General features: G+C 41.5%; 2 protein-coding genes across 2 annotated transcripts in view; one reads left to right on the forward strand and one right to left on the reverse strand.

Moving 5' to 3' along the window:
- PLEK (pleckstrin) overlaps nucleotides 1–7,494 on the reverse strand; it is a 73,796-nt gene extending 66,302 nt beyond the window's left edge. The window contains exons 1-3 of the mRNA XM_064146202.1: nucleotides 7,152–7,494; nucleotides 6,806–6,915; nucleotides 5,986–6,049 (exon numbers count right to left, since the gene is read on the reverse strand). The gene's annotated coding sequence lies outside the window, so the exon portion shown is untranslated. The remainder of the gene's footprint in view (nucleotides 1–5,985; nucleotides 6,050–6,805; nucleotides 6,916–7,151) is intronic.
- A 2,148-nt stretch (nucleotides 7,495–9,642) lies between these two features.
- Nucleotides 9,643–25,915, forward strand: part of PPP3R1 (protein phosphatase 3 regulatory subunit B, alpha) — a 42,768-nt gene continuing 26,495 nt past the window's right edge. Inside the window, exon 1 of the mRNA XM_064146215.1 lies at nucleotides 9,643–9,889. Coding sequence (XP_064002285.1) covers nucleotides 9,887–9,889 — 3 coding nt within the window. The 5' untranslated portion in view covers nucleotides 9,643–9,886. The remainder of the gene's footprint in view (nucleotides 9,890–25,915) is intronic.

A 25,915-nucleotide genomic window follows, 5' to 3' on the forward strand; every position in this document is an offset into this window, starting at 1 on the left:
ACAAGGGTGATGTCCTCTTCACTCATAGGCTTGTTGAGAGGTATAAGAACAAGAATCCAGACATAGATAAGGCACTTCTTCTGCTTGGGAGCTCTAGACTGCATTTCTCTCTCTAGCCTCTTTGCTGTCTCTCTGATTAATCCACTTTGCCTCCTAACCCCCTGGCCAAACCTCCATTCTTGTCTGGGACTGCAGTAAGGTTGAGAGGGGTAGGAGAAGGTGTAAGGGTGGTTGGAAGTCCCTCCTGAGGACTCAGGTTTCTGGAAGGGGTGTTGTCTTTCTGTATTACCTTTTACCTTGTATATTTCTGTGTATAATTGCTGTATACCTGCTTGTATATTGTGCTAGCTGTAAATATAAGCTTCCTTCAAATTTCCAGAGCCAGCTGAGTCTAGTCTGACTGACTTCCAACATGGGGGGAGAGGGCAGGTAACACCCAAATCATCACAAAGAACAACTTCCCTTGAGCTGCTGGTCACACTCTTCTTGATGTACCTCAGGACATCATTGGCCTTCTTGGCCACAAAAGCATACTGACAGCTCATGGGGAACTTGTCACCCACCAGGACTCCCAGGTCCCTCTCCATGGAGCTGCTTTCCAACAGGCCATCTAACTCATTTTCCTCCCCAGAGGCAACGTGCTTACTACAATACTATACCAGTGTCTACATTTGTCTTTAATAGTGAGATTTACATGCGTTCCATAGCTGTCATGGCATTGTGTAGCACAGCTGTGTACTCCACCTACCTGCGCATTAACTCTCCACTGCCATTTTAGCAGCTATCATTAAATCTGCAAAAGGACCGTGTAACAACTCCAGCTGAATGGTAAAAGACAAACTTGAAGTTCTTCACATGAATGATTTTTTTTTCAACACAAATAGTCTTATCCCATTAATATTACCCTGACAAAAAATGATCTACACTGTTGAGTGGTACTCTTCTCTTAAACCTGTGTTCAGTGTCTTACATATAAACACACATACCCAAGCAATAAACTACTCTGCTGAGTTCCCCACCAGATAAAAAACATGAGAATCTCTATTAGTCTTATTCTCCTCTTCACAGACAAGGCTTTTAAGGTCAGCTTTGTGGAACTATATTTTACATTTTGCAGCTGGAGTATCTCTTCTTGTGCACTTTGGTGACAACAACCCTGAGGAATGCTAAAGGTTTGGGGAAGAGATTCTGAAAAGCAGTACTGGTGGAAGGGGATCTGTGGATGATGATGAATGGATGGCTGTACCTGAATCAGCAGTGTGTCCAGGTGATCAAGAAGGCAAATGCCATCCTGGCCTGTATCACCAACAGTGTATGCAGCAGCAGTAGCAGGGAAGTGATTGTGTCTCTGTACTTGGCCCTGGAGAGGCCACAGTTTGGGCACTGGGCCCAGTTCTAGGCACAACAGTATAGAAAAGACACTGAGGTCCTGGAGTATGTCCAGAGAAGAGCAGTAAGACTGGTGAGAGGTTTGGGAGGCAATGTCATATGAGGAGTGGATGAGGGAGCTGGGGTTGTTTAGTCTGGAGAACAGAAGGCTAAGGGCAGATCTTACCACTCTCTACAATGCCCTGAAAGGAAGTCATAGTCAGGCTGGTGTTGGTCTCCCCTCCCAAGTAACTAGTGAAGAGATGAGAGGAAATGGGTTTAAGTTGTGTTAGAGAAGATTTAGGTTGGATATTAAGAATAATTTCTGTCCTGAAAGAGTGGTCAGGCATTGGACCAGGCTGCCAATGGTGGTGGTGTCACCATTCCCAGAGGCGTTCAAGAAACAGGTAGAGGTGGCTCATTAGCATATAATTTAGTGGTCACAGGAGATGGATTATGGTTGGGCTTGGTGATCTTAAAGGTCTTTTTCAACCTTAATGATTCTATGATATGCTGCTTAAACTAGGGACATCACATTTGAGGAGACCCAGGGGTCAAGTTGTTTGGGCCATAGTAAAATTCCAGTGGTGGTGCTTTATGGCAGGAAAATCTCAAGCTGTTTTCAGTATGCAAAGCAGGCTGCAAAATACAACACACAGTTTCCAAAGAGCAGAACTCTTTCTTATTGACAGAGCAAAGAAAAATAGTAGTGTGTGACCATTGCCTGAAGTTTCAAGTTGCTTACTTCAGAACTTCATTAATGCATACTTTTTGTCTGCATGGAGGCAGAAACAGTGTGTGTGTGGGGAAAGTCTGATGTGAAGATATGAGTAAATGTCTTCATTCTGACTCTTGAAATGTCCTCTGGAAGCTCTACAGGTACTCCCAGAAAAGGAAAATCTCTAATTTTCTTGTGGGAGAGTTTCAGCAGCAGCTTGATTGATCAAGAAGCTAATACTAAATCCCCCAAAGTTATAAATCAATTCTCACCAGAAAGTAGATGGTACTTTGCCAAAGAAGTAGGAGGCAGAAGCATCATGATTTAACAGTGTACCACGGTAACAAGCTGCACCCCACCCCTGTTAAATGCCTCTTAATTATGCATTCTTTTGCACCACGAAGGCCCAAAGATGTAAATCACACAAGATCCTCAGATAAACACAGATTAACAGCAGACTTATCCAAGTTATAATTCCTATAAGGAATTCTTCCACCTCTGTGCAAAAGCAAGAGCTCCCAGCACCTGCAATGACTCTGCACAAAACAAGTTGTGCTTTTTTAACTACTCTTTCTTTGAGGAGGATGCCAGGAAACCATTTATTATTTTTGTTAATGATTCCTTAGGTGAACACATTATGCTGAACATAGAAAGACATTCAGTGGCAGAATCTACCCCTTCCAGCATCAGGTGAAATGATACAACCTAGGATGTCCAAACACTTTGGTTTCAAGACCTGAGTCTGCTTTATAGGAACAAACCACAGACACTATATCCAGCAGCATGAGAGTAATTTCACTCATTCTACTGAAAACAGCAGCACAGGGCTGAATCTTAACCCATCACCATGGAGCTGAGGGGATTCTGCAGATCCATGGCAAGAAGACTACCATGGTAAGAAAAAGGCAATATCCAACCATGATCCAAGCACTGACAGACACACACAGCTGACAGACTTGGTGCTCTGCACTTGAAATAAAAAGCATCACCCAAAACAGTTTTACCATGCCTAAAGCAGTAAAACCTATTGTGGCTATAAAAACAGAGGCAGGATTCTGCAATAACAGCAAATTAGTTCCTTGGGAGTCTAAGATGCACTTCTGAATTGCTGTGGCAAAAAAAACCAACAATCACATCCTGTGGCAAGCAGACCTAGCTGGCACATGGGCTTACACTTCCTCCTATTTCTCAAATTGAATCTACAAACCACACAGCCCTCACTATACACTCCCATGAAAGGCTCTGCATGGATCAGATGCACCAAGTAGAGAATCACACATGCATGCTACTTACCTCAGTGTGGTCTCAATCTCAACTGAGGGAATCTTACACATTTACATGAATCATAGAATAGTTTGGGTTGGAAAGGACCTTAAAAGATCATCTAATTCCAACCTCCCTGCCATGGGCAGGGACACTTCCCACTAAACCAGGTTGCTCTAGGCCCTGTCCAACCTGGCCTTGAACACCTCCAGGGAGGAGGCATCCACAACTTCCCTGAGCAATCTGCTCCAGCATCTCACCACCCTCCCTGTAAAGAATCTGTCCTACTATCTAGTCTAAATTTACTCTCTTCCATCTTAAAGACATTGCCCCTTGTCCTATTACTAGAAGCCCTTGTAAAAAGTCCTTCCCCAGCCTTCTTGTAAACCTCTTCAGATACTGGAAGGTTGCCATAAGATCTCCCCAGAACTTCCTCTTCTCCAGGCTGAACAGCCCCAACTCTCCCAGGCTACCCCCATAGGGGAGGTGCTCCAGCTCACTGATCATCTTTGTGGCACTCCCCTGAATCCACTCCCAACAATCTGACGTCCTTCTTGTGCTGGAGATGCCAGAATTGGATGTAGTACATCAGGTGGGGTCTGCTGAAAGCTGAGTAGAGGGAGAGAATCACCTCCTCCATTCTGCTGGTCACAGTTCTTTTGATGGAGCCCAGGACACGGTTGCCTTCTGGGCTACAAGCACACTTTGTCAGCTCATGGTGAGTTTTTCCATCAGCTGGCACCCCCAATAGTTCCCAAGTCCTTTTCCTCAAGACTGCTTTCAAGCCACTCCTTGCCCAGCCTGTATTTGTGCTTGGGATCACCCCAACCCAGGTGCAACACCTTGCACTTGCTGCATCATGTTTTCCTTGAAAGCCTTAACAGGCTCCTTAATTCTTCACACAGACAGAAAACAGATTACATGAGCACTGAGATCATTGCAATCAAAGCTATGGAGAAAGGCACAGCTAACATGGATGCAATTTACCACATTACATCATAGGCAGCATTCTTTAATGCAATTATTTTTCTCTTCCATGATAACAAAAAGGATGAATAGACACAGAACCTCACACTAGCTTCATTAGACTCCTGACAACACATACTGATATGCTAAAAGGTATTTTACACCACAACAGGTATTTTTAAAGAGTCAGATTACTGGCATTCAAAATTTGTCCCCATCTCAACAATCAAGCAGTTCCTCAGTTTTCTCTTCGCCACAAGAAAAAGAACGAACAAATTAAGACCTTTTGACATTGTTTCAATTCAGACTCTGTTGTTTCACTGTAAATTATTTGTCTAGTTAGGTGCTCAAGTACCTTCTGAAATACCTTCAGAATTAGTACTGTCCTGAAGTAGTCAGCCAACAGCTGACCAGTGATAAAATAGGTACCACCTTAAAATAATTGTTTCCACAACATATATTAATAGCTCATGAATATCCTGTACAGGCCAATCTCTACCACCTAATCAGTTACTGTAGGAAGATAAGAATTTCAAAAGTTGGACCAATAACATGTTTCTCTCCAGGAGAGTCAAACAAAACCAAGAAGTCTTTACAGCAGTGGTAGTCAAGTATAGCAGTGAAAGAAAAAAAAAAAAAGGAGGAAAAAAAGAAACCCTGTACTTCTGCTTGCAGCACTTGCCTCCAGTTGTTGCAAGGTCTTTGAGCAGTCAGCCCACAGCTATTCGAGTTCCCCAGAACAAATGTCTTCAGAAAAAAGCAACCAATTATACCAACCCCAGCTACAGCTGGATGCCATCAAAATTCTTATCAGCTGCCAGGCAAATAAGATCACTACATGAAATGATTATGCAAACAGCAGAGTTTCCAGAAAAATGTAACCTTCAGTCTCCATCTTTCTTGCAATGTGTTTCTGTGTATTTGTTCTGCAGAAAACTAGCCCAGATGGTGATACAATTACAGACATTGGGTCAAGGATACAGAAAGCATTTTGAGCTCCAGTTTATCCTAGCTAGAATTGGCAGTAAGTCTAGGAAATCAAAAGACCACATTTTATAACCCAGTAAAGAAAAAGAATAAGTTTCATGCAGTAATTTTCAGTTTGTGGCTTCAAGTCCTTGGGAGCTGTTAATTACTATCGAGAGCTGAGAAGACTACCCAAAGAAACAATCCTGCTATCAGGACATTTAATTCACACCACACTGGGCAGCAAGATCCACAAATCAGAAGCATTTACAACCACTGTGTTGGTAACTGCAAATGTGTTAGAGACAACTGGCACATCTGCACTTGCTCAAGCAATTTGGAACCCATCATCCTGAAGTGATGCAAAATGAGCCAACTGATAACCAAAAATCACCCTATTACCTTACAGCTTCACAAGTCTTCTGTGGTCCAATGCCTTTCTTCTGGCCTTAAGAAACTCCTGCATTTCATTTTCCAGGTAGAGAGAGCAGTGCTGCTCTGCACCTCTAATCATTTCATTTGATGGGCTTTTGCAGTGGTGTCTTGCTGCATCTGAAAAGTATAATCTCTCTCTCCTACCAAATCTTGACAATTTATACAAGCTTTCACAAATATGCAAGAAAACAAGGGCAGACTCCCTTTGATTTCTTTCAACTGAAAAGACAGATGTAGGTGTAAGAGAGATACAATGAGAGGCACTTTACCTTTCCAACTATTTGTCAGCTCCAGTCAGTATTGCATATAGAGATTTGCTTATTATTATTCCACCTGTTACAATAAATGGAATGAGATGGAATCAATACGGTGGATCAGTTTTACAGACATTAGAGTTCAGCATCTGCACTCACAGGGCAATTCAAACATGAGAGTTTTCAGTTTTATCTAAAAAGGCTTCCTCTTTTGCTGATAAACACAGCTTTTCCCACCCACTGCAGCTGAAATCTCTTTCCCTCAAAGCCAGTTCATAAAACATAGCTTTTCCAGTCTCCTTCTGGAGCACTAAAGAAGCGTAAGAGTTTATTTTTACAGAAGATGATTGGAGCCTGTAACACACATATACTTCAAAATCATGTCTTTCCAAGCTTTACTGCACTGTCCCAAGAGTTTACCTGCTTGGCTGGGAAAAGCTGCTTAGAGCCTGTTAAGGGTCAAGGCAGAAGATTATTTAATTAGGTGACAACCTTCTCCCTGGGTTTACAGAGAGGGGAAGGCTCCAGACAAACTGTATCCAGCCACACTTGTGAGTAAGGCATGTCTATCTGGAGGTTAGCACAAGGCAAGACAAAGAAGGATATGCTCAGGTGATCAAAGATATGTGCTGCATTAAAAAACCCCTCAGACACAGGTGAGGCATCACAATCGGCACTTTAAGAGACACGCTACAAAAAGAACTGCAGCTAGAATCCAGACACATAAGCAGGAGCACAACAATTTTTTTCCCCCAGACATTAGGTCAAGCACTATACAAGACACTTTATTGCTGTTAATAACACTGAAGAACCCAAAGAGGTATAGGTTATATACCTGTTTAGCAGTCTGTAGCCAAAACAGCTTCCAATTCCATGAGGACACATATTTATCCTAGTTGGAATGGCTGTAATTATGCTGCAGGGGAGCTTCACTAGACCTAGAAACTGATGAAACACATAATTGTTAAAACTCACTCTTACAAAACCTTCAAATCTGCAAAAAAAACATTATTCAGAAATGCAGAACCTTACATACAAATCATGGTTTCCACAGACACTTATCTACACACTGACAATCCACATCTTGCATTTTTAACTTCTTTTAGAAATCAGATATGAAAGAAAAGCAACTTTGACACATTCACACAACAGAGAAAGGAATTAAAACCAAATTAGCTCACCTTTGTACTGCATGCAGAGGTTGAAAACTACCAGCAGCGTCATAACTGCATTGCAAGACAAAAACTGTATTTTCATAAAGTTCTTGGCTGTCTCTACTTGGTAACCATTAAAGTGCTGCGTTCCTCATTTCTGTTTTAGTCTCATTACATTATGTAATAGAAATTCTAGCGACATTCCATTTCATTTAGCTGACTTTGCTCCAGATTTGTATGTGCTACGGAAGGCTACAGGGAGAGATGCAAGCAGGAAGGCTGTTTTACAGCAGAATGTCTCTTGCTTTTGGAGATCTTAAGTTACTACTTTTTTTCACCAGAGTCCAGCCAGTTCTAACACTGGTTTTCAGTGAAATCTGGGAACGTTTTATTCCTAGACATCCTGGGAACTACAGTTTTCTCCCATCAAAAGAAGAGTTGTCCTACCCATCTGTATCTGTTAATATGGACAGGCAGGAAGCTTCTTCTCTGGGTCAGATGGTTTCACTACACATAACATCTGATGATGGACAGGCCCCCTTTTTTGATGATTTGCCATTAGCTCAAAGCTTACAGTTATGCACTGGTGTTTGTTTTGCTTTTTTCTGGAGCAGATGACCTTTTGCTCACCACTGCTTAGTTGCACTCATCACCACGTTCTGAATTTGCTTATTTATGCTGGATTTTTCTCTGCCATTCACTCTTTGTTCTTCCTGCTCAAGCTCAGCCCTTTCTACAGATATGAAGGCACGCTCAGTATTTGTTTCCATACAGAACCTTTGTCAGTTATTAACTATTTCCAAGAACTGCACATCCATTGATGAATCTTTTATATGAGAAGTTCTAATCTGTTCTGAACTTCACAGTCATCTTTTATTTTATCTTGCTTCCTAAGCGAGCTTCTGTAGAGATTTCCCCACTCCTCTTTGCATCTGCACATCAGCATTTGATTTTAAGATTCCAAGTTTCTTCAGGAACTCCTGGGGTAACTTTTGCTAGCCTTAGAACAGCTGAAACTCCCAGAAGTAGGGTAGCAGTGATAAGGCAGTTCCTTTTCCAGAAGCTAAAGGGAGAGGAAATTACCATTTTAAACTGGAAAACTCATGATCAGCTATGGTCCTAAAAAAAATGAACCTGACCTTAAAGTAATCATCCAATCTTCCCTTCCAGCACAAATGAGGTTGCCATTCACCTTTAACTTGGCAGGAATGATTCACATTTCTCTGGCAGAGCATCTGGCTATTGTGAGCCAAACAGCAAATGCCTGAAAAACAACATCAGCACAGCACCAAATCTTCTCTTTGGCACTATCAATGCAACAATATTTCATACATAATTATTATTTCCACATCACCATTTAATTTGTCACAGTGTTATGTGCTGTATCACGGTGCTCCAAAATAAACACGTTCAGTGGAATGAGTACGGAAAGAAGGGCAAAAATGACAAAGGGAACATGAAACCAACTCATTTTTACTCACTATTTTACCCTTCAAAGAGGTTCTTTAAGATGCCATCTGGCCTACTTTACAATAGATGGAGAGCACTCCCTGAGGGTCAGCTTTACTTACGCAAGTGGTTGTACTGCCCTAAATCTTGCCTCAAAGGCATTACTAAGACTACATCTTTCATCATAGCTCACTTTCAACTGTGTTCTGTTGCCTATCCAGGGTGCAAGGCATTAGCTACCAGCATGAAAAGACAAACAGGCTCATAAACCCTTTTAAGAATAATCTCTTAACAGCACAACCCGTTCAAGTTTGGTACACATCCCTCTTAACACTCCTGACACACAACACCCTGAAACCTCTTCGGTACAGGCTACCTTGCAGCCTGGGCAGCCTCACGCAACATGAACTTATAAACATGAATTAAGTAACAGCCAGACCCTAAGGGCGACATGCAGCACTCAGAGGCACGCTTCCAAAGGTCCACCCGTACCGAACTTTCTCCCTGTCTGGACTTGGGGTTTTTTCTGGTTTTTTGGGGGGTGTTTTTTTTTAAGTTGTTGTTTCCACGTGAAATTACTGGATTTGGAAAAGACCCATTAAAATCACTTAGACCAACCTTTATTAACGACCCAGTCGAATGTCCACTAATGTCCCTCAACATTACCTCCGAGACTGTGAAATAAAACGTCTCCACGGATGGGGATTCGCACGGCACAAGGAAAGCAACTAAAAGAGCAAGGGCCTCAGCGGCACAGCTCAAAAGGTGGCTGAGGGGAACAAACTAAGCAGAGAATACACGGCAGAGCAAGGCCAGCCAGCAGCTGTGACAGCCCTCGGGACACGAGGGAAGCTTCTGGGCAGAGCCCTATCTCGTAGCAACACTCAACACCCCAGGCCTCACGAAAAAAGAAGCCCATCTAGCCGGAGAGCAGCGCTCCCACGCCGCAGCGCTCCCACGCCGCAGCGCTCCCCACACGCTCCCCACACTGCCACAAGCCCCCGCCCGCCATTTCGCGCCCCCCCGCCTCGCTGCCTGACGTAAGGGCCCCGCCCCTAGGGGGCGGTGCTGCGCGCGGCGGTGCCCGGATGTGGGAGGCTCCGCCCCCGCTGCCGAGCCTCAGCGCTGCTCGCGCCCCCTCCCCTCGCTCCCTACGCGCTGCTGCGGGTCAGCACCAGCCACTGCCGCAGTGAGGGGAAGCGAAGCCAGGGGCAGCGACGGGTCCGGCGGCGGCGACGCCGAACACGCGTACAGCGAGGCCAGGTCTCGATAAATTCAGCTGCAGCGGAGACGCCTGACGCCTACTTGCCGCCATGGTGAGGACCTTCCCTCGTTTTCTCCTCCCTGTGAACCCCCCGCTCCCGCCCCTCCGGAAAATTCCAGACCGGGCCGGGCCGTGGGGGCCATTGCCTCGCCCCCCACCCCCGCGGCCTGGCTCGACCGCCGCTCCGCCTCGTTGCTGCCGCCGCTGCCCTGCCTCTGACCCGTCTCCTCCGCCTCCCGCCCCCGAGCTGTCCACGTCTTCCTGCGGGCGAGCACCTCGCTGGGCTTCCCCTTCTCCCTCCCTCCTTCCCTCCGTACTGCCGCTGTGGCCGCCCCGCGCCTCTCCCCGGGAGCAGGCACGTCTCCCCGCTTCCCTTTGGCCGCCCACGGCGGCTGCCTCGCCCCCGTGCACCCCGCTGCCTCCCCGCCTACTCCCTCGTTTCACTGCCCCCAATCCCCTGCGGCCCGGCTGCGCTCATCGGGCTCGGCTCTTCCCTTTTCCCCTCCCGCCTCTTCGGCACCTCTTTACCTCACTCCCGCCTGCAGCCTGGCTCCCCCACCCCCTACCCCCTATTTGGTCTCAGTCTGGGGGTTCGCGTTCCCCGGCCTGCGCTTCATCTGTTTTCCAGATGCACCAGCAGCGCCCTGAGCAAGCCCGGCATTTTGGTAGTGATGTCTTGTGGGTATTGTTCAGCAGTCTCAATAGGTTTCCCTCCCCGCCCTTGGTGCAACGGCAGCGTTTTTCTCTTCATGTGCAGACCGGAAAGCTCTAATGCACGTAGCCCATGGCAGGGAGACAGGCCAGATAATGTATACTTTAATTGGGCCGAGTGTAGAAAGCTGACACTTCAGATGTGATAGGCATGTGGATTTGGGGTCTCTAGGCAGAAGGTATGCGGTGTGCCCAGGTGCGTGTGTTTGAGCTGTTCTGTTTTTTCAATCATGACGATTTACATTTCCCTTTTACTGCCGTAAAATTAACCCAGAGATACAGTATGGAGTCCTGTAGTATTTTACGTCGACACTAGGGGTGTCTCCTGCTTTTCACCGCTGCCAAGAAATCAACGCCCTTTTTTAATAAACATTTATTTTAGCCTAAATTAGTGCCCTGGTTGCAGGAAGATCCTGGCAGTGTTTTGGTTTTACAACTGGGGAATTATAAGGGGTTTACACTTTCTCGTTCTTAACCCTTTAAAAGCAAGGTCAGCCGTTTATCATATTGCACATTAAATCTCACAGGGCCTGAGAGCTGAGGGTTGGTTGCATTTTGCCTTTAAGCACGGGATTGCAGTCTGTCTTTTAAATAAAGCTGTAGCAGAAACGAGTGCACCATGCTCGGGCTGTCTTTCCATGTATACTTTTAATGCTTGATAGATGTATATTGGGAGAAATGATTTTTGGCATGTATAGAAATTTGGGTTCAATTTGGGACTAAACATGGGGCTTACTGATGGCCTTCACACACCTTGGGTGTACATTAAGAATGCAAGCAAAGAAAGCTCGCATTTTGAGACTTGCCTGATGACATTTGCTAATGCATAAAAGGAAAGGAAATGTTACTTAACCATTATGCCTCTGTGTGTTAGTGACCTGTAATGATCCTGGCTTTTGTATATGATTAACTTCAATTTTCTTTTTTTTGTTTTAATTTAGCTATTATGTCTCTGTGTGTTAGTGACCTGTAATGAACCTGGCTTTCATGTATGATTAACTTCAATTTTCAGGTGGTGTTTTTTTTGTCTCCACTCTGGTGTAACTAAAGTTTTGCTAGTATCTTTTTGTGTTATAGTGGTGTAATTACTTTGTGACATTTTGAACAGTATTTTTGGATGATCAACTGTAAATGCAGATTCTGGGGAAATCATGTATGCTGGATACTATCTTTACCAGTAAAGGTGTTCAGTTGCTCACATAAGCAGTAACAATACCAAGAGAGCTTTTGCGGTACTTGGATCAGTATGCTGGTTCTGATAACACCTGGTCTTAGGTGCCTTGTAGTTTGAAAACCAAGCTAAAACTAACCAGCTGATAAACATTAAGCAAAACTGTTGAAGTTGCCATTCTTCTCACTGTCATTGCCCTGGGGACGTTTTCACTGAAATAATTTGCTTCTAATGAAGAACTATACCTTATTTCAGCCTTTATTAGAATATTCCTTCTCTGAAAGGAAAAGGTAATTATTTTTCACAACTTGGAGTACTATTTCTTTTGTGCTCCTACAGGACCAGAGTGAAGAAAGAGGTGAATGTATTGTTGTGTTCCTCATAGGTAATTTAAAATAAACCACGACCATCTATCCAGTCAAGTAATGTAGTTCTGGATGTTTTGGTATAGCCAGTTCTAAAATAATCTATCAGGCAGGGCACAAGATGATGAGGGTATTACATAATGCGAGAAGTAATGTTGATGTGCTATTTCTGTCAGAGTTGACTTAGCAATTTTTTCCAATGAGTAGTGTTTTCTAGGAAAAGGTAAATAGCAGAGAGATTCGAATCAACAGTCTTACTTTTAGACAAATAAATTCAATTTTCTTGAGATGGCCTGTATTCTGATTCATATCGAGCTCTTACTGTAGGGCGGAAGACAAAGAATTCTATAGAAGTCACTCAGACCATTATTAGTGTAGCCCATATTCTCAGCTAGACTCTTAATTTGTTTTGACTTGCTTTGCTTGAGAGATGGTGCTTCTGGTGCCTTTTCCTCAGCTGAAGCTGGTGTAGCAGTGTTTATAAATTACTGAATTCAAGAAATACCAAAGCGTTTCTTGCAGTAAAGCAGAAAACCATCCAAAAGACCATCTTCCATCATTGTTTACTATTCATCAAGGAGAGCATGAAATAAGTTGATTCTTAGCTGAAGAAAAACCTAGTCTGCTATCAAGTTGTAATTTTGCTGCTGTCATTACAGACGTTTGAATAGATGTCAGGAACTGAGAGGCACTAATGTGATCTATACTGTGTCATACAGCCTACTGGTGGTCTTCTGCCACTGTTGGAGTAACTGGTGTAGGATTCAGTCTGGAGCTTCTGTGTAGGTCTTAAGAAGTATTTGATTAAGCTTATTTAGATCAGTTCATTTAATAAAAGGCTTTTATTTGGACATAATTTTCAGAGGTATAGTTTAGAAACCAATTTGAATATTCAGATTTGCTTTGTAATCTACAAAGGAGTACAGGTCCTTTTGATAGAAGACGAAAGAGATTCTTAAAGTATATTTATTTCACTCTTTGTGTGGTAGAATTCTGTCTTAATATGGTTAGGCTATTAATTTAACAATAGGAAGGATTGCATAGTTTAAGGGAAAATGGTTAATAGTGGGTATGTCTCAGGAACTTAAGAATATTTGTGTTCTAGGGCATCTGACTTAGCACTAAAAGGAGAGCTTAAGAGAGTGAGATTAATAACCTCCAAATTGGGCTTTTTATTCATGTCTTAAAGGAGATGGGACCGTGTTCTGTCAACTGAGTGCCAGAAAAGGAGACTTGAGTAGTTCTAGTATGTCTGGGGAAACAAATGAGAGAGACATGCACATTTTAGTGCCAAACCATTTCTTGGTCTGCTTCCTCCTGCTTCTTTGCCTCATTTTTGTATGTCAGAAGGACATACAGACTTGTTAAGGTGTAGCCAGGCTACTACAAGAAAATTATTTATCATTTTTAAGTGACACATACTAATTAGAAGAAAACAGTGTAATAATGAAGATCTTTCTTGTAGCTGGGTGAATCAGTTGGGTGAAAACCTGACATTGTTGCAGGAGGAAAAGCTTTTTCTAATTGCAGGTATGCTCCTACTGTACACATGCGTAAATTTCTTCCTATTTGCTCCCATTTTTTCCATGCTAGTAAAATAAATATTTTGCTTTCCTTTTTTTGACTGCCTGTGTTTAGCTGAGTTTCATTGAAGAAAATTGTATCCTAACATGTTGTAAGTCTTAGTGGTAGTTGAGTATGAAACTTGAGACTTCAGTTTAGTTATGTGAAATGGTGACCAAAAACTCTGTTCATAGGAATAACTTTTTGTAATTTGAGCTAGTATGTGACTTCCTGAAACCAGTTTGCTCTTGATTTCTTTCCCCCTCCTCTTTCCTCCCAATCCTCTTCTCCCTCTATGTTCTGAGTAGTATCACTTGTGAACTTCTAATCCAGAGAAAAATTAACACTGCACTGTTCTTTGTTGATTAGCAGCCAATTAATTTAGTGACACATTTCCCTATTTTCCATCCTTTCCTTCTTTTGGCCTGTATGATTTTCTGTGTCCCTAAGCTTGTTTATTCCTGTGTTTCCTATAGAAAGACCATGGGCCAAAGGGAGCTGGCTGTTTTTGTGCTTCCTACGTGATAGTTCTTTGCCAGAATCGTCAGCAGAAATGGGGAAGGTACTACTGTGTGATGTCCTTGTCACGATCAACCTCCTCTGCTTCTGAGAGGAGTGAGCATTGCAGGGATGGGGGAGCAAAGATTGAAGTAATGGGTAGGGAATGAGAGACATGGATCTACATCAAAAGTAGTGAAAAGTGCTTATGCTTAAAGGTTGTGCAGTTAGAACTTTCTGACTGGGATGTTGTAAGAAAAATACCTAGTTTTACTTGCATGCCTTTGATAATTAAGTCAGGACAAAAGGTTGGAAACGCTGGAAAATGTAAGCATTTTTTTGGCTGACTTGGTTATATAAATTACTTAAACATATTCTTTCTTTCCCAAAGGTGATAACAGCTTATCTCACTGTGCTCATGTGAAGCTGGTAAATATTGTCCTTGTTGTACATATGAAAAAGGTTGAGGTCATGATGGGGCAATAACTTATGCCAGGTACTGTTTTTTTTGTTTAGAGGTTAATGTTAGTATGGGATGTCAGAAACAGATTGTTTGTAGCTCTGAAAATAAATAAGGAATCTAAATCTCTACAAATTTTGTGGTCTTTGGGCTGGTAAATTATTTGAATTAATAACAGCCACTAGAGACATGCTGTGCGTTGTACTCTTGGCTTGGTGTGCCAAGGGAACACCAAGGCACAGATTGTGTGCACTGGTTGAAAGGACACCTTTGTGATACTGTTAGCCACTCAGAGGGGCCTATTTCAGACATTAAACCTGGGAATTGTCCTTTTATAGCCTATAAAAGCTGTTCAGTTTCTTAGGTGGCAGTGTCCTAAAGTAATTGTGACACCGGTGGTGCTACAAGTAACCCCTTAATGTACTGAATGAAGTGGCATGGACTTGGGTCACAGAACTTTAGGATCCAAAGCAGGGTCACATAGGGCAGGTCACCCAGGAATGCATCCAGGCAGGTTTTGAAACTCCACAGTATCTCTGGGTAGCCCATCCCAATGCTTCATCACCCTCATTGTAAAGATGTGTCTCCTTGTGTAAGGTGGAACCTGTCGTGTTCCAGCTTGTACCTGTTGCTCCTTGTTCTGTCACTGGCCATCGCCAAAATGAGACTGGCATCTTCATCTTGACATTCACCCCTCAGCTGTCTATGGACATTGATAAGATCCTCTCTCAGCCTTCTCTGGATTCAACAGTCCCAGGTCTCTCTCTTTGTAGGAGAGGTGTTCAAGTCCTGCATTTGTCCTCATAGGTCTCTGCTGGACTGTCTCCAGCAGATCCCTGTCTCTTTTGAACTGGAGAGCCCAAAACTCTGCACAGAATTCCAGATCTGGCTTGACCAGTGCAGAGCAGAGGGATATGGACCAATATCTTTCAATGCAGAATAGATTTTTCAGTATAGCAGTTGAGTATTTTGGGAATATTTTCACTGCTGTTTCTCTGGATCAGTGATCAGGGAGCTTAAATGACTTGAAATGAATGATTTAAGCACAAGACTAAAAGCAGTATATTCGTCTTGGTGAACGATATGACTAGATTATTTTGATTACCATGTGAAATACTCTATTACCTTAGTAATATTGAGTATTTTAATAAATTTAAACAGAGTTAAACTGAAACTGTGGCATGTCTTACTATTCAGGTCTGTTCTATGGAATTTGAATGGCTAAAGTCTGTGAAAGAGGAAGCTTGGATTTTTTTTAAGGCTCAGGTGTGTCTGAGAAGGAAGTTCACATCTTTCAAGTGAGGTCATTTTTGGATGAACCATGGCATGGTATTCAGCTTTCTAAATGTGTAGCTTGAAAATTTTAATTTTGTAACTATGCTTTATTAAGCCTTTTCCACACTTCCCCCTCCCTCCAGCATTAACGTATATTGCTTTTTGGTTGTGCCTTGCACAGGCACAAGCAGATTGTTACTCATCTACTTGGGGAAACTGTAGATGCCACAAAATAGTCTGTATCTGAGTTGCTTGAACGTGGAAGTCAGTTGACCCTGCTATTGATACTCAGTACCACAATGAAGGAAGCAATTTAAATAATGGTCCTTAACTGTGTTAAGGAAGTCTTAGAAGTCCTTTAAATACTTTGGATTATTTAAAAGACAGCAATGTTCATGAACTGACAATAAAAATCTAGGCTTGCAAACAGCTGGGACTGTTTAGTTTGAAAAAGAGGAGGCTGAGGGGAGACCTCATGGTTGTCTACAACTACCTGAAAAAAATGTTGTGGAGATACTGGTGCTGGTCTCTTCTCACAGTTAAGTAGCAATTGAACAAGAGGGAATAACCTCAAGCTGCACCTGGGTAGGTTTAAACATTAGGAAACATTTTTTCCCAGAACGAGTGGTCAGGAATTGGAAGGAGCTGCCCAAGGAGGTGGTGGAATCGCCAACCTTGGGTGTGTTTAAAAGTCAGTTGGTGCTCGGGAATACGGTTTAAGGTGAACCTTGCAGAGTAGGGTTATCAGTTGGACTTGGTGATCCAACATGAATATTTCTGTGATTCTGTGTTGTGTCAGTTAATACACAGGTGTTTATGAAGTTTTTGGTGATGGACTTTTTAAAGCAGACTATTAAGGCAAAGAACCAAAACCTGCTTAGTGAACTGATACTGAGCCTATTGTAAAAATCTTAGGCAGTCAGCTTGAGGCTCACAAAAACTTTTGTCTCATAGTCTGCATTAGGTAAGGTAGGAGTTAAAAAGCATGGTAAGACATTTGTTAAAAATTTGCAGTCAGAATTTGGAGAAGCAGGAGAGGAAGGACTAGGTAACTCGGAAATAGAGGCCAGGGTTACATGTTTCTGGGGAAAAAAAAACCCCAGCAACTGGAAAAATGGATTCAGATGTGATTCTCACAAGACCCTGATCTCGGGATCATCCTTAAATGCTGTGAAACTTCCTTCTCCAGTGTATTTGTGACAAATATGGAGTCTTTTTATGCTTTATTTTAAGCAGCTGGAATCTTTGGGAAGGAAAGCCTCAGGTTTCTCCATTGTCACCCTGTAAATAGCTCCTCTGTGTACATCACTGGCCAGTTTAGATTTTTGAAATAGGTACTGAAAGACACAACAACTGTTGCTGCTGCTGACTGCGTAGGTTCTGGATAGCATCACCAAAGTTTAAAGCAGTCACTTGAATTCTATTGCTCAGTGTACTGTGGCTAGCAGAGAGGACTTGAAAAGGTGGGGTTTTTAAAAGTAAACTGACTGAAATGACCTTTTTACTTGATCTTACAAAGGAGAACTCATCTACTTCATAGGCATGATGTCTTAACTGCTTTTTCAGTGTTGTGTATGTAATGATATTTCCTTGGAGAGACTTACTATTGAGCTTAATGGGCTTAACACCTTGGTATCTGGATAGTCATAGGTCAGTTTTGTTGATGACACTGAAGAAATTACACAGATTTTTTGGGTAAAAGCTTGATTGCATGCAGATCTGCTAACAAGTTGTGGGGAAAATAATAGTTAAAAAAGGAGAACTTCTAAACAGCAGTGACAAAAAATGTCACAGCAATAAATAGACTTCACTTTCATATTTGATCATCTTAGCATTCTAATCACTATTTTTTGTGGGGATATCTAGTAAAATACCTGGTACCCACTTAAACTTTTTCTGGGATACTTATAAAAATGGTGTTAATTTTCCAGAAATACTCTATTCAAAACATGAAGTTTGGTTATTTAGTAGCGAGGGTAAAACATTTCAATTGGGTGTACTGCCATTAGTTTTTTATTTCAGATAGTGCCTTGAAAAATCAAATGTGTCACAACTGTAATTTATAATACATGGACAGTTTGTTTGAATCTTGTGTAGTCTTGAATGTTCTGGTTCAATTCTGAGACAGAAGATGGCCAGGTTCCCTTCCTTGGTGAGAAAAAGTCACGCAAGTAAAGGGGACTAAAGTTGAGGGGAAGTAGAAGATGGTGGTTTAAGATGTAGGCATGAAGTTGCAGCACTGTTATGCTCTAGAGCAAAGCAGGTGAAGAATCCAGGGAAACTGGGAAGATTTGATTTGAGAGAGAGAATGAACAGGAGGTTTTTAGCAGTAGTTTTACCTTGGCTGCTTTCTCAGAAGAGGTGTTAGCATCCATGCAGCATCATAAATGCTTTGTGAAGTCAAGCCATTACCCAGCACAAAGAGTAGTGAAAACACTTGAAAACTAGAAGCGCTCTTTGTTTTGCAGTTCATATTACAGACTGGTGTACAAATGTATGCATATGATATACTGCCTTTAAGGCTTGCAAGCAGGACACTTTTGCAAGCATAGCCTATGAAGAGATAAGATGAAAAGCAGCAGAAAGATGGTAGCCTGTGGGTTCTGTGTGCAGATATACACAGCTGTGCAGATCTGGATTGATGGTCGCAGAATGATAGGGGTTGAAAGGGACTGTGGAGAGCATCCAGCCCAACCCCTCTGCTTGAGCAGGTTGCACAGGAACATGTCCAGGCAGGCTTTGAATGATTCCAGATGAGACTCCATCACATCTCTGGGCAGACTATTCCAGTGCTTCACCACCCTCAGTATAAAAGAAGTTCCTCCTCGTGTTTAGATGGAACTTTTTATGTTCAAGTTTGCACCTGTTGCCTCTTGTCCTATTGCTGGGCACCACTGAAAATGACTGGTCACATCCTTCAGACACCCACCCCCACCCACCTTCCAAGTTTTTATAAGCATTTATGAGATCCCACCTCAGTCTTCTCTTTTCCAAACTAAAAAGACCCAATTTTCTCAGGCTTTATGCATAAGAGAGACATTCTAGTCCTCTAAACTATGAATCATTACTCAAAATAATGCCAAAATCTGTAAGGAAATGAGATTTTGAATAATTCTTCAAACATTCAATATAGGACTGTTTATAAGCAACTGAAACTGAGTTGGAATTCTGATTTTATATGAGTACCCTTTTATTAGCTTGTGGATGATACTGAATGTTAAATATTTGCTTTCCTGTACATAAATAAAATAGACAAGTCAGTTCCTGCTCTGGAGAACTTAACCTAAATATTCAATCTTTTCAACTGCATTTGAATGTTACTTCATGTAACCAGATCCTGAATGGGCATCACTTCAGTGTTAAAAGTTTAAAAAGGTCAGTGTTTTATCTATGTTACTATTCACATAAAGGAAAATGCTTTAGGTTTTAGTTTTTTCCACAGCAGTGCAACACTTAATTGAAAGCAGTGTGGTGGTGTTCTGTATTCTGTTCTGTTTTGTTTCGCTTTCCTTAGATCAGGAAGCCTTTGGTAATGGTGCTTGGAAGACTTCAGAAATTTTTAGTGCCTCTTTTTCAGAAAATAAATTCTTAATCTGGTGGAAATTCTAATTAGCATGGAAGCTGGTAACGCCCAGAAGACCTGTTTCATGTTCTGTAAAACTCTTGATATTTTAATTACAATGGTTTTGATCCCTCTGTATTGGATCACAGTGTTGGTAGGGCCTGTTTTCAAACCATATGACTCACTTTTATTCTTTATGGAATTCTTAATGAGTCTTTGACTGTCATAAACTAACCCAGAGCTTGTTAAAATGTCTCATTTTAGTAGTTGACAGCTGTAAGTTCTCATGAAGTTATTTTCCTTTTGGGCACAAAAAACCCCCACAACCCCATCCCCCCAACCAAGCAAAACCAGCTAAGAATTAGGATAGATGTTAACTACTAGAGACGGTTAAGAATGCTGGAATACAATCCTAGTTTGGCTGATTCTCTATCTGTGTAGCAATTCCCCTTCAGCACAGTCTTCTTGTCTCTTTGATTTGCACATCTTTCTCAGTTCTGCATCTTTGCCATCTAGATTGTTTTTTTTTATTCTTGCCAGTTTGTGAAATTAAATCCTGCTTTTGAACTGCCCTTTCTGTTTCCAGATGCATGTCCTTTACACAATTCTTTGCAACGCTTTTCAGTCTCTGTGATAAATCCTGAGTGCAGTTTTGTCTACTTTCTTTGTAGTTATGTTTTTTACTGTGCTGTTCCTTTTTCTCTCTTCTTGATGAGCAGCCATAAGATGCTTATCTCCCTTCTTCCAAACTCAGATTTTCTTTTTTGCACTAAGTGGTATTAAACTGTGAGTTTTTTAAATGGGAAGAAAGGTTAGAGACAGCATCTATTTATGCAGCTTGTTTCCATGCTGTTAGACCATTTGACCAAGTACTGGGCACTGTTTTTAAGTCCTTGTGGTATAGTTTATGCAAATTTGTGTTGTTCTCGGAATTGGCACTTAAACCTTCCTTCTCAAGGATGTTTGACTTGTGCAGACTGTCATACTGCTGTATGCAGCAGACCTGCACTGGCTTTCTTTTTCTCCAGGTCTTCTCAGATACATTAAAAAGATCTGTGCAGCTTTCAGTTTTGTGGTTAGCCCATTATTTGATGCACTCCTAGAATCCAAAAATTTAAGATATGTTGGTAGCCAAAGATGCTCTTGTCATTTCGGTTTTTTTTGCAGTGTCTTGCTGTGAAGAAGCATTTATCAACTCTAGTATAATCATTTACACTGAACAATATAGTGTTGTGTGATCCAGTATAATGTTATCTTCATTTCTGGAATGTTTCTTGGCTATTTGCTTTTCTCTCTGCAAATGCCACTTGTTCAGCAAATTGCCTCTGTCTAATTCTCCTGCAAAAATGTAGCCTTCTGAACTTAATTTCTCACTGATAGTGATCTCCCATTCTTCACTCACACACATTGGTGAGCAGTTTGTGGTGAGGGAGCCTTACCCAGGCACGTTGGGAACAAACACCTTAATTTGTGTGTTTGTCAGTTGCTGTCAAAGCATAGCATGCTCCATTGCATTTCCAGCTTGGTCATCTTTGAGTCTGCCTCAGCCTAATATATATGTGAGCTATATATGATCAGCTACAAGCAGACCTGTAGCTGTTTCTTGAAGAAGTTAAGAGGTTTGCTTTCAGTACTGGAGATTGACTACTACAGCTCTTCAACTTTTCTGCTTTTGGAAAACCCTTAGCAAAGAGAAACATTAATACTCCATTCTAATGCTCGTTGCTGAGGAGTAGTCCTGTGAAGCTGATCTAATGATTATCAGTTTTCTTCCTTCCTGCAGAGGGGTCCAGTTTCTATCTGATTATTCTTGGTACAAGCAAAATCAGGAAGTTTAGAAACTTCAGAAGACTAGGCCACTCCTTACTTTTACTTTTTTTTTTTGCATTTGGAGTGTCAGAAATAGAATTTTAAAGAGGTAAGGGTTTTTGATTCTGCAGATGTTGACGGTACTTAACTTTCAGTTTTTTGAAAGTAATTAGGAAGTTCAAGTTTGCAGTCATGCTAGGAAGTACTATGCCTTTAAGTGACAGTTAGATTCCACAACATACTACTATGCAAAGAAAAGAAAGGCAAACTTTCACACCCCTCACCAACCCAGTTGCATGAGTGCTTGACTGGAGGTATTAGAGAAAAAAAACTAATTTTTTACTTTCTGTTGATTTGGGAGAGAGGTATTGAACTGCTGAGTAACTTGACACAGTTTTTACTGGGATTGTTATAGAGAGCTGTTTCCTGAAGCTCCCTGGATCTTTCTGGTTTCATATTACCTGGAAGTGCTAAAAATTAAATTGGTATAATTGAAAGCAGCCTCAAGAGAGTATATCTATACATAGCAAACTACATTTCAATATGGCTTTAGGTCAAGTTAATATCTTTTAAGGTATCTACTTTGTCTGACCTGCATAGAAACAGGAACAGTGATGAATTGTCGGTGTTCCTGGACTACTCTTTTATTGCTTTTTGTTGCACTGGAAGTTTTAAACATTGTGTGTTTTCTGGAAAGGTGCTTTAAACAAAGAAGTACTTTATCTCCAAACTGTTGCAGAGAAAGAGAAGCTCAAAGAGCTTTATCTGTTAAATATTTCACTTGTAAAATGTCTTTTTTTAACTCTTAGGTAGTTTTGACAGACCTCCAGATTTTCAGTGATGCTTCCATACATTAGCTTAACATTTTGAATGATGTTTTATTTCTTTTGTTCTCTGTTACTTTAACAAACCCCAAGCTGTTCTTTCATGCAAGCATGATTAAACTTACTGTTTGGGTTTCCCATGTTCATGTTTATCAGTCAAGAGGAAAAAAAAAATAATTAATGAAATAACTAACTTGGCCTGTCCTTCCATCAGTGTCCTGAAGAGTGAGATCCATCTGATTGGTTTGATATTTTGATTCTCTTTGGCGTCCCTTTAAGTTGATGTAATTTCTTTGTTATAAAAATGTTGACCCTTAACTCTAATAATCCCATGGCACCTTAATCACTTGTTACAGTATTCAGTCACAGTTTCTGCTTTCCTTGATCCTATTTTATGATAAGCTTTTACACTGTATACTCAGAAATAAAATAGCATTCTTTGAAATGTTTTCCAGGACAATTCAATTCCAGTTTTGTTAGGCATAAAGATTTCTGTGGGTTTGAGTGGGATTTTTTGTTTGTTTGTTGCTGGGTTTTTATTTTGATTTTTTTTGGTTGGTTGTTTTTGTGATTGAGGATGTTGGTTGTCTTTTGGTCTTCTCTGTATCTCCTGCTTTGTTTTGTAGCTGGATTACAGATTTTCTGGTTGGATAGCATGGTCTTGTTTGCACTTTTACTACCATGGTCTTTGCATTGTAATAGCACAGTCATGGGGTACCTTGATTGGACAACTTTGTTGCAATTATCTTTCAAGTTGAGAAAGAAAGCTGTTGTGATCTCTTTAAGGAAATTGAATAAACTTCAGTGAAGTGGAACAGATAAATCAGTATCTTGCAAATTTGTGTTGACTCTTCCAAAAATGACGAAGGACCAACCTGTCTTATCCCAAAGGCTTCTTAATGTGAACATCTATTGCATCAGAACGTAATTTGACTTATTGATGGCAGCACTCTCATTCTCCTACTAAAGGATGAGTTACTTAGGAGCTTCCCAGAAAGATTCTTTTCCTTGGCTTTGGAGAATTCATTATTCATTTATGCACTTTAAAATTACAGGGTTCTGAGAATTTTTGAGAGTGATGCAAGCTTTGTAAATGCCAGCTCTGTAGCGATTGCATAAGTAGACTGGATTGTTGCCTCTAAAGAGTAGCAGTGGGCAACTGCCGAAAGCGAGCTTGTTGAATACTGCACAGGGAACTGGTGGCATTCCAAGTTAACTTTTGTCATTTAACTTTTATAGTTTAATCTACAGATTGCAGTGCTTATGCAAGTTTTTGCAGTGAGAGCTCTTGTTTTGTGTGAGAGCTTATGTCTTTTGGTATACAAGATTTGTTTGTAAGTTTTCTCTGCCTCAACTTGTTTTAAAATCTGCACTCCATTTGTCTCGAGCGTTGGATGTCTACCTGACATTGCAAACTGCATCAGGAGGCCATAAAATAGAACAGAAACCTTTGATAGTTGCATGTTACAGATGCAACAGTAAAGTTTAAAGCAATTCAGTTACACTCTAGTTTTTATTATGTCTCCATCAAACCTTTGCATGATGATCTGTGGGGAAAGACAAGTAACTAGTGGATGATGTTGTCAGAGTGTGTGCTCTGAACTCAGTGTCTCCTTTCCCTCCTCCAAGTTCAGGTAAGGGACTTCGCAGGAAGACTTTTTCTATCTTTGATAACTCTCTTTTCTTTAAGCAGTTCTGCAAGTTGTTCTTTGCTGTTTCTGCAGGGTCCTTATGTCTCATTCTTTCTTGGATGACTGTTGTGTATGTGTTTTGTTTGGTTTTTTTTCTTGGAGACAGCTTTGCTTTATTTACTGACTAGTAGTGCTGCATGTCTGTATGTATACGTATGTGATTAAACCAAGTATTATAACATACCTTCAAAATCATGAAATCACAGAATTGCTGTGATGAAAAAAGGCCTCCAAGATCATAAATTCCAACCATTATCTCACTCTGCCAGAGTTACTACCATGCCATATCCCTGAGCACCACATCTAGATGGTTTTTAAATACATCCATGGATGGGAATTCAACCACTTCCCTGGGTAGCCTGTTCCAGTCTTTTAGAACCCTTTTACTATAGAAGTTTTACCTAATGCTTAACCTAAACCTCCCCTAGTGTGACTTACTGCCATATCCTCTTGTCCTGTCGGTTGTGACTTGTGAGAAGAGACCAACGCCCACCTCTCTACAACTTTCTTTCATGTAGTTGTAGAAAGCAATGAGGTCTCCCTTCAGCCTTCTTTTCTTCAGACTAAACAACCCCAGCTCCCTCACCTGCTCTTGACAAGACCTCTTCTCCAGAGTCTTCTCCATCTCTGTTGCACTTCTTTGGATGTGCTTTAGCAACTCAGTGTCTCTCTTACACACTGCAGTGCCCAAAATTCAACCCAGTACTGAAGATGCAGCCTCCTCAGTGCTGAATTGAGAGGGACAGTCACTTTTCTAATCCTGATGGCCACGTTATTTCCGATCCAAGCCAGGGTGCTGTTGGTGGTCTTGGCCACCTGAGAACTCTGCTGGCTCATGTTCAGCTGGCTGTCAGTCAGCATCTCCAGTTCCCTTTTTGGAGAGCAGCTTTGCAGCTGCTCTCTCCCAGGCCTAGGGTATTCATGGGGTTGTCCTGACCCAAGTTCAGGACCCAGCACTTGATCTTGTTGAATCCAGTGTGATTGACCTCATCCCATCAGTCCAGCCTGTCCAGGTCTCTCTGAGGAGCCTTCCTACCATCCAGTGGATGAACACTCTCTCTGAACTTGGTGTCATTTGCAAACTTAGTGAGGGTGCTCTCAATCTCCTTGTCAAGATTGTTGATGAAGATACTAAAGATAACTGGCCCCAGCACTGAGCCCTGAGGGACATCACTCGTGGCCAGATGTTTAGATTTTTCTAGAAAACTCTTCAGTTGTGCCTTGAGTTCAGATAGGAGACATTAGGGCATTTATGAATATGAATAATATAATCTCTGCTGTAACTAACAGATTTTATGGATTGCTTTACAATCCTAAACACTTCACATTCACAATGTTAAGACTTAAAATGAATAGCTTTATTCTGTTAAATAGATGCACTTTTATTTCTGTTTCTTTTAATATTCATAAAGCCAAAGGATGTATTAAAGATTAAAGCTGAATCCTCTTATAATTCCACTCTTGATTGCTTTAGTTTTCCTGTCTGGTAGAGACTTTGGCAACAGCAGCTATCTCTAATTTCAGATTTGCTTCTTGCTTCATTGGTTTAGGGCTTCCCTGTGGTATCTTGGAATAGCTGCTTCACTGTGATGGCTTTAAGCCATTAATATCTCATTTTGGAGGAGACCCGTGGACAGTGAAGGATTTAAAGCATAGCAGAAGTGACTGGCCAGCTGCCAGCCAGAGGACAAGTGGCTTCCCTTAAAATGACTGACAGAGCTTGACCAGAGCCATGACTGGATTAGACGGTGACTAAGGAGTAAACCGTAGGCTTTTCCTAAGACTTGTACAGTCTTTCTCGTCTCCTCCATCCTTAGGAGGAATGTGATAAAACGTGGTGTGCATCCCAGATAGAAGAATCTTCTAAAGAATCCTCACTTCTTTTGTTGTGAACAAATGGAAAGCATGTGCCCAAATGAAGATTTTTAATATAATTTTTTTTTGAATGTGGCAAAGGGAATTATGACACTTGTTCTGCATACTTGCAAAGAGCAACAATGCCAGAATGTTGTTAACAGCTTTAACCCGACTTGATCTCTACTGTAATCCCAAAGCCAGCAATCCCCTTTGCCTTGGTTCATTATCTCTGATGTCTGCAATTTAAATGCTGTGTTGAAGAATTAGGTATTAATCTTTTTTTTGAGTTCCT

This window comes from Pogoniulus pusillus, chromosome 7 (assembly GCF_015220805.1).
Source record: "Pogoniulus pusillus isolate bPogPus1 chromosome 7, bPogPus1.pri, whole genome shotgun sequence".
Lineage (NCBI taxonomy): Eukaryota > Metazoa > Chordata > Aves > Piciformes > Lybiidae > Pogoniulus > Pogoniulus pusillus.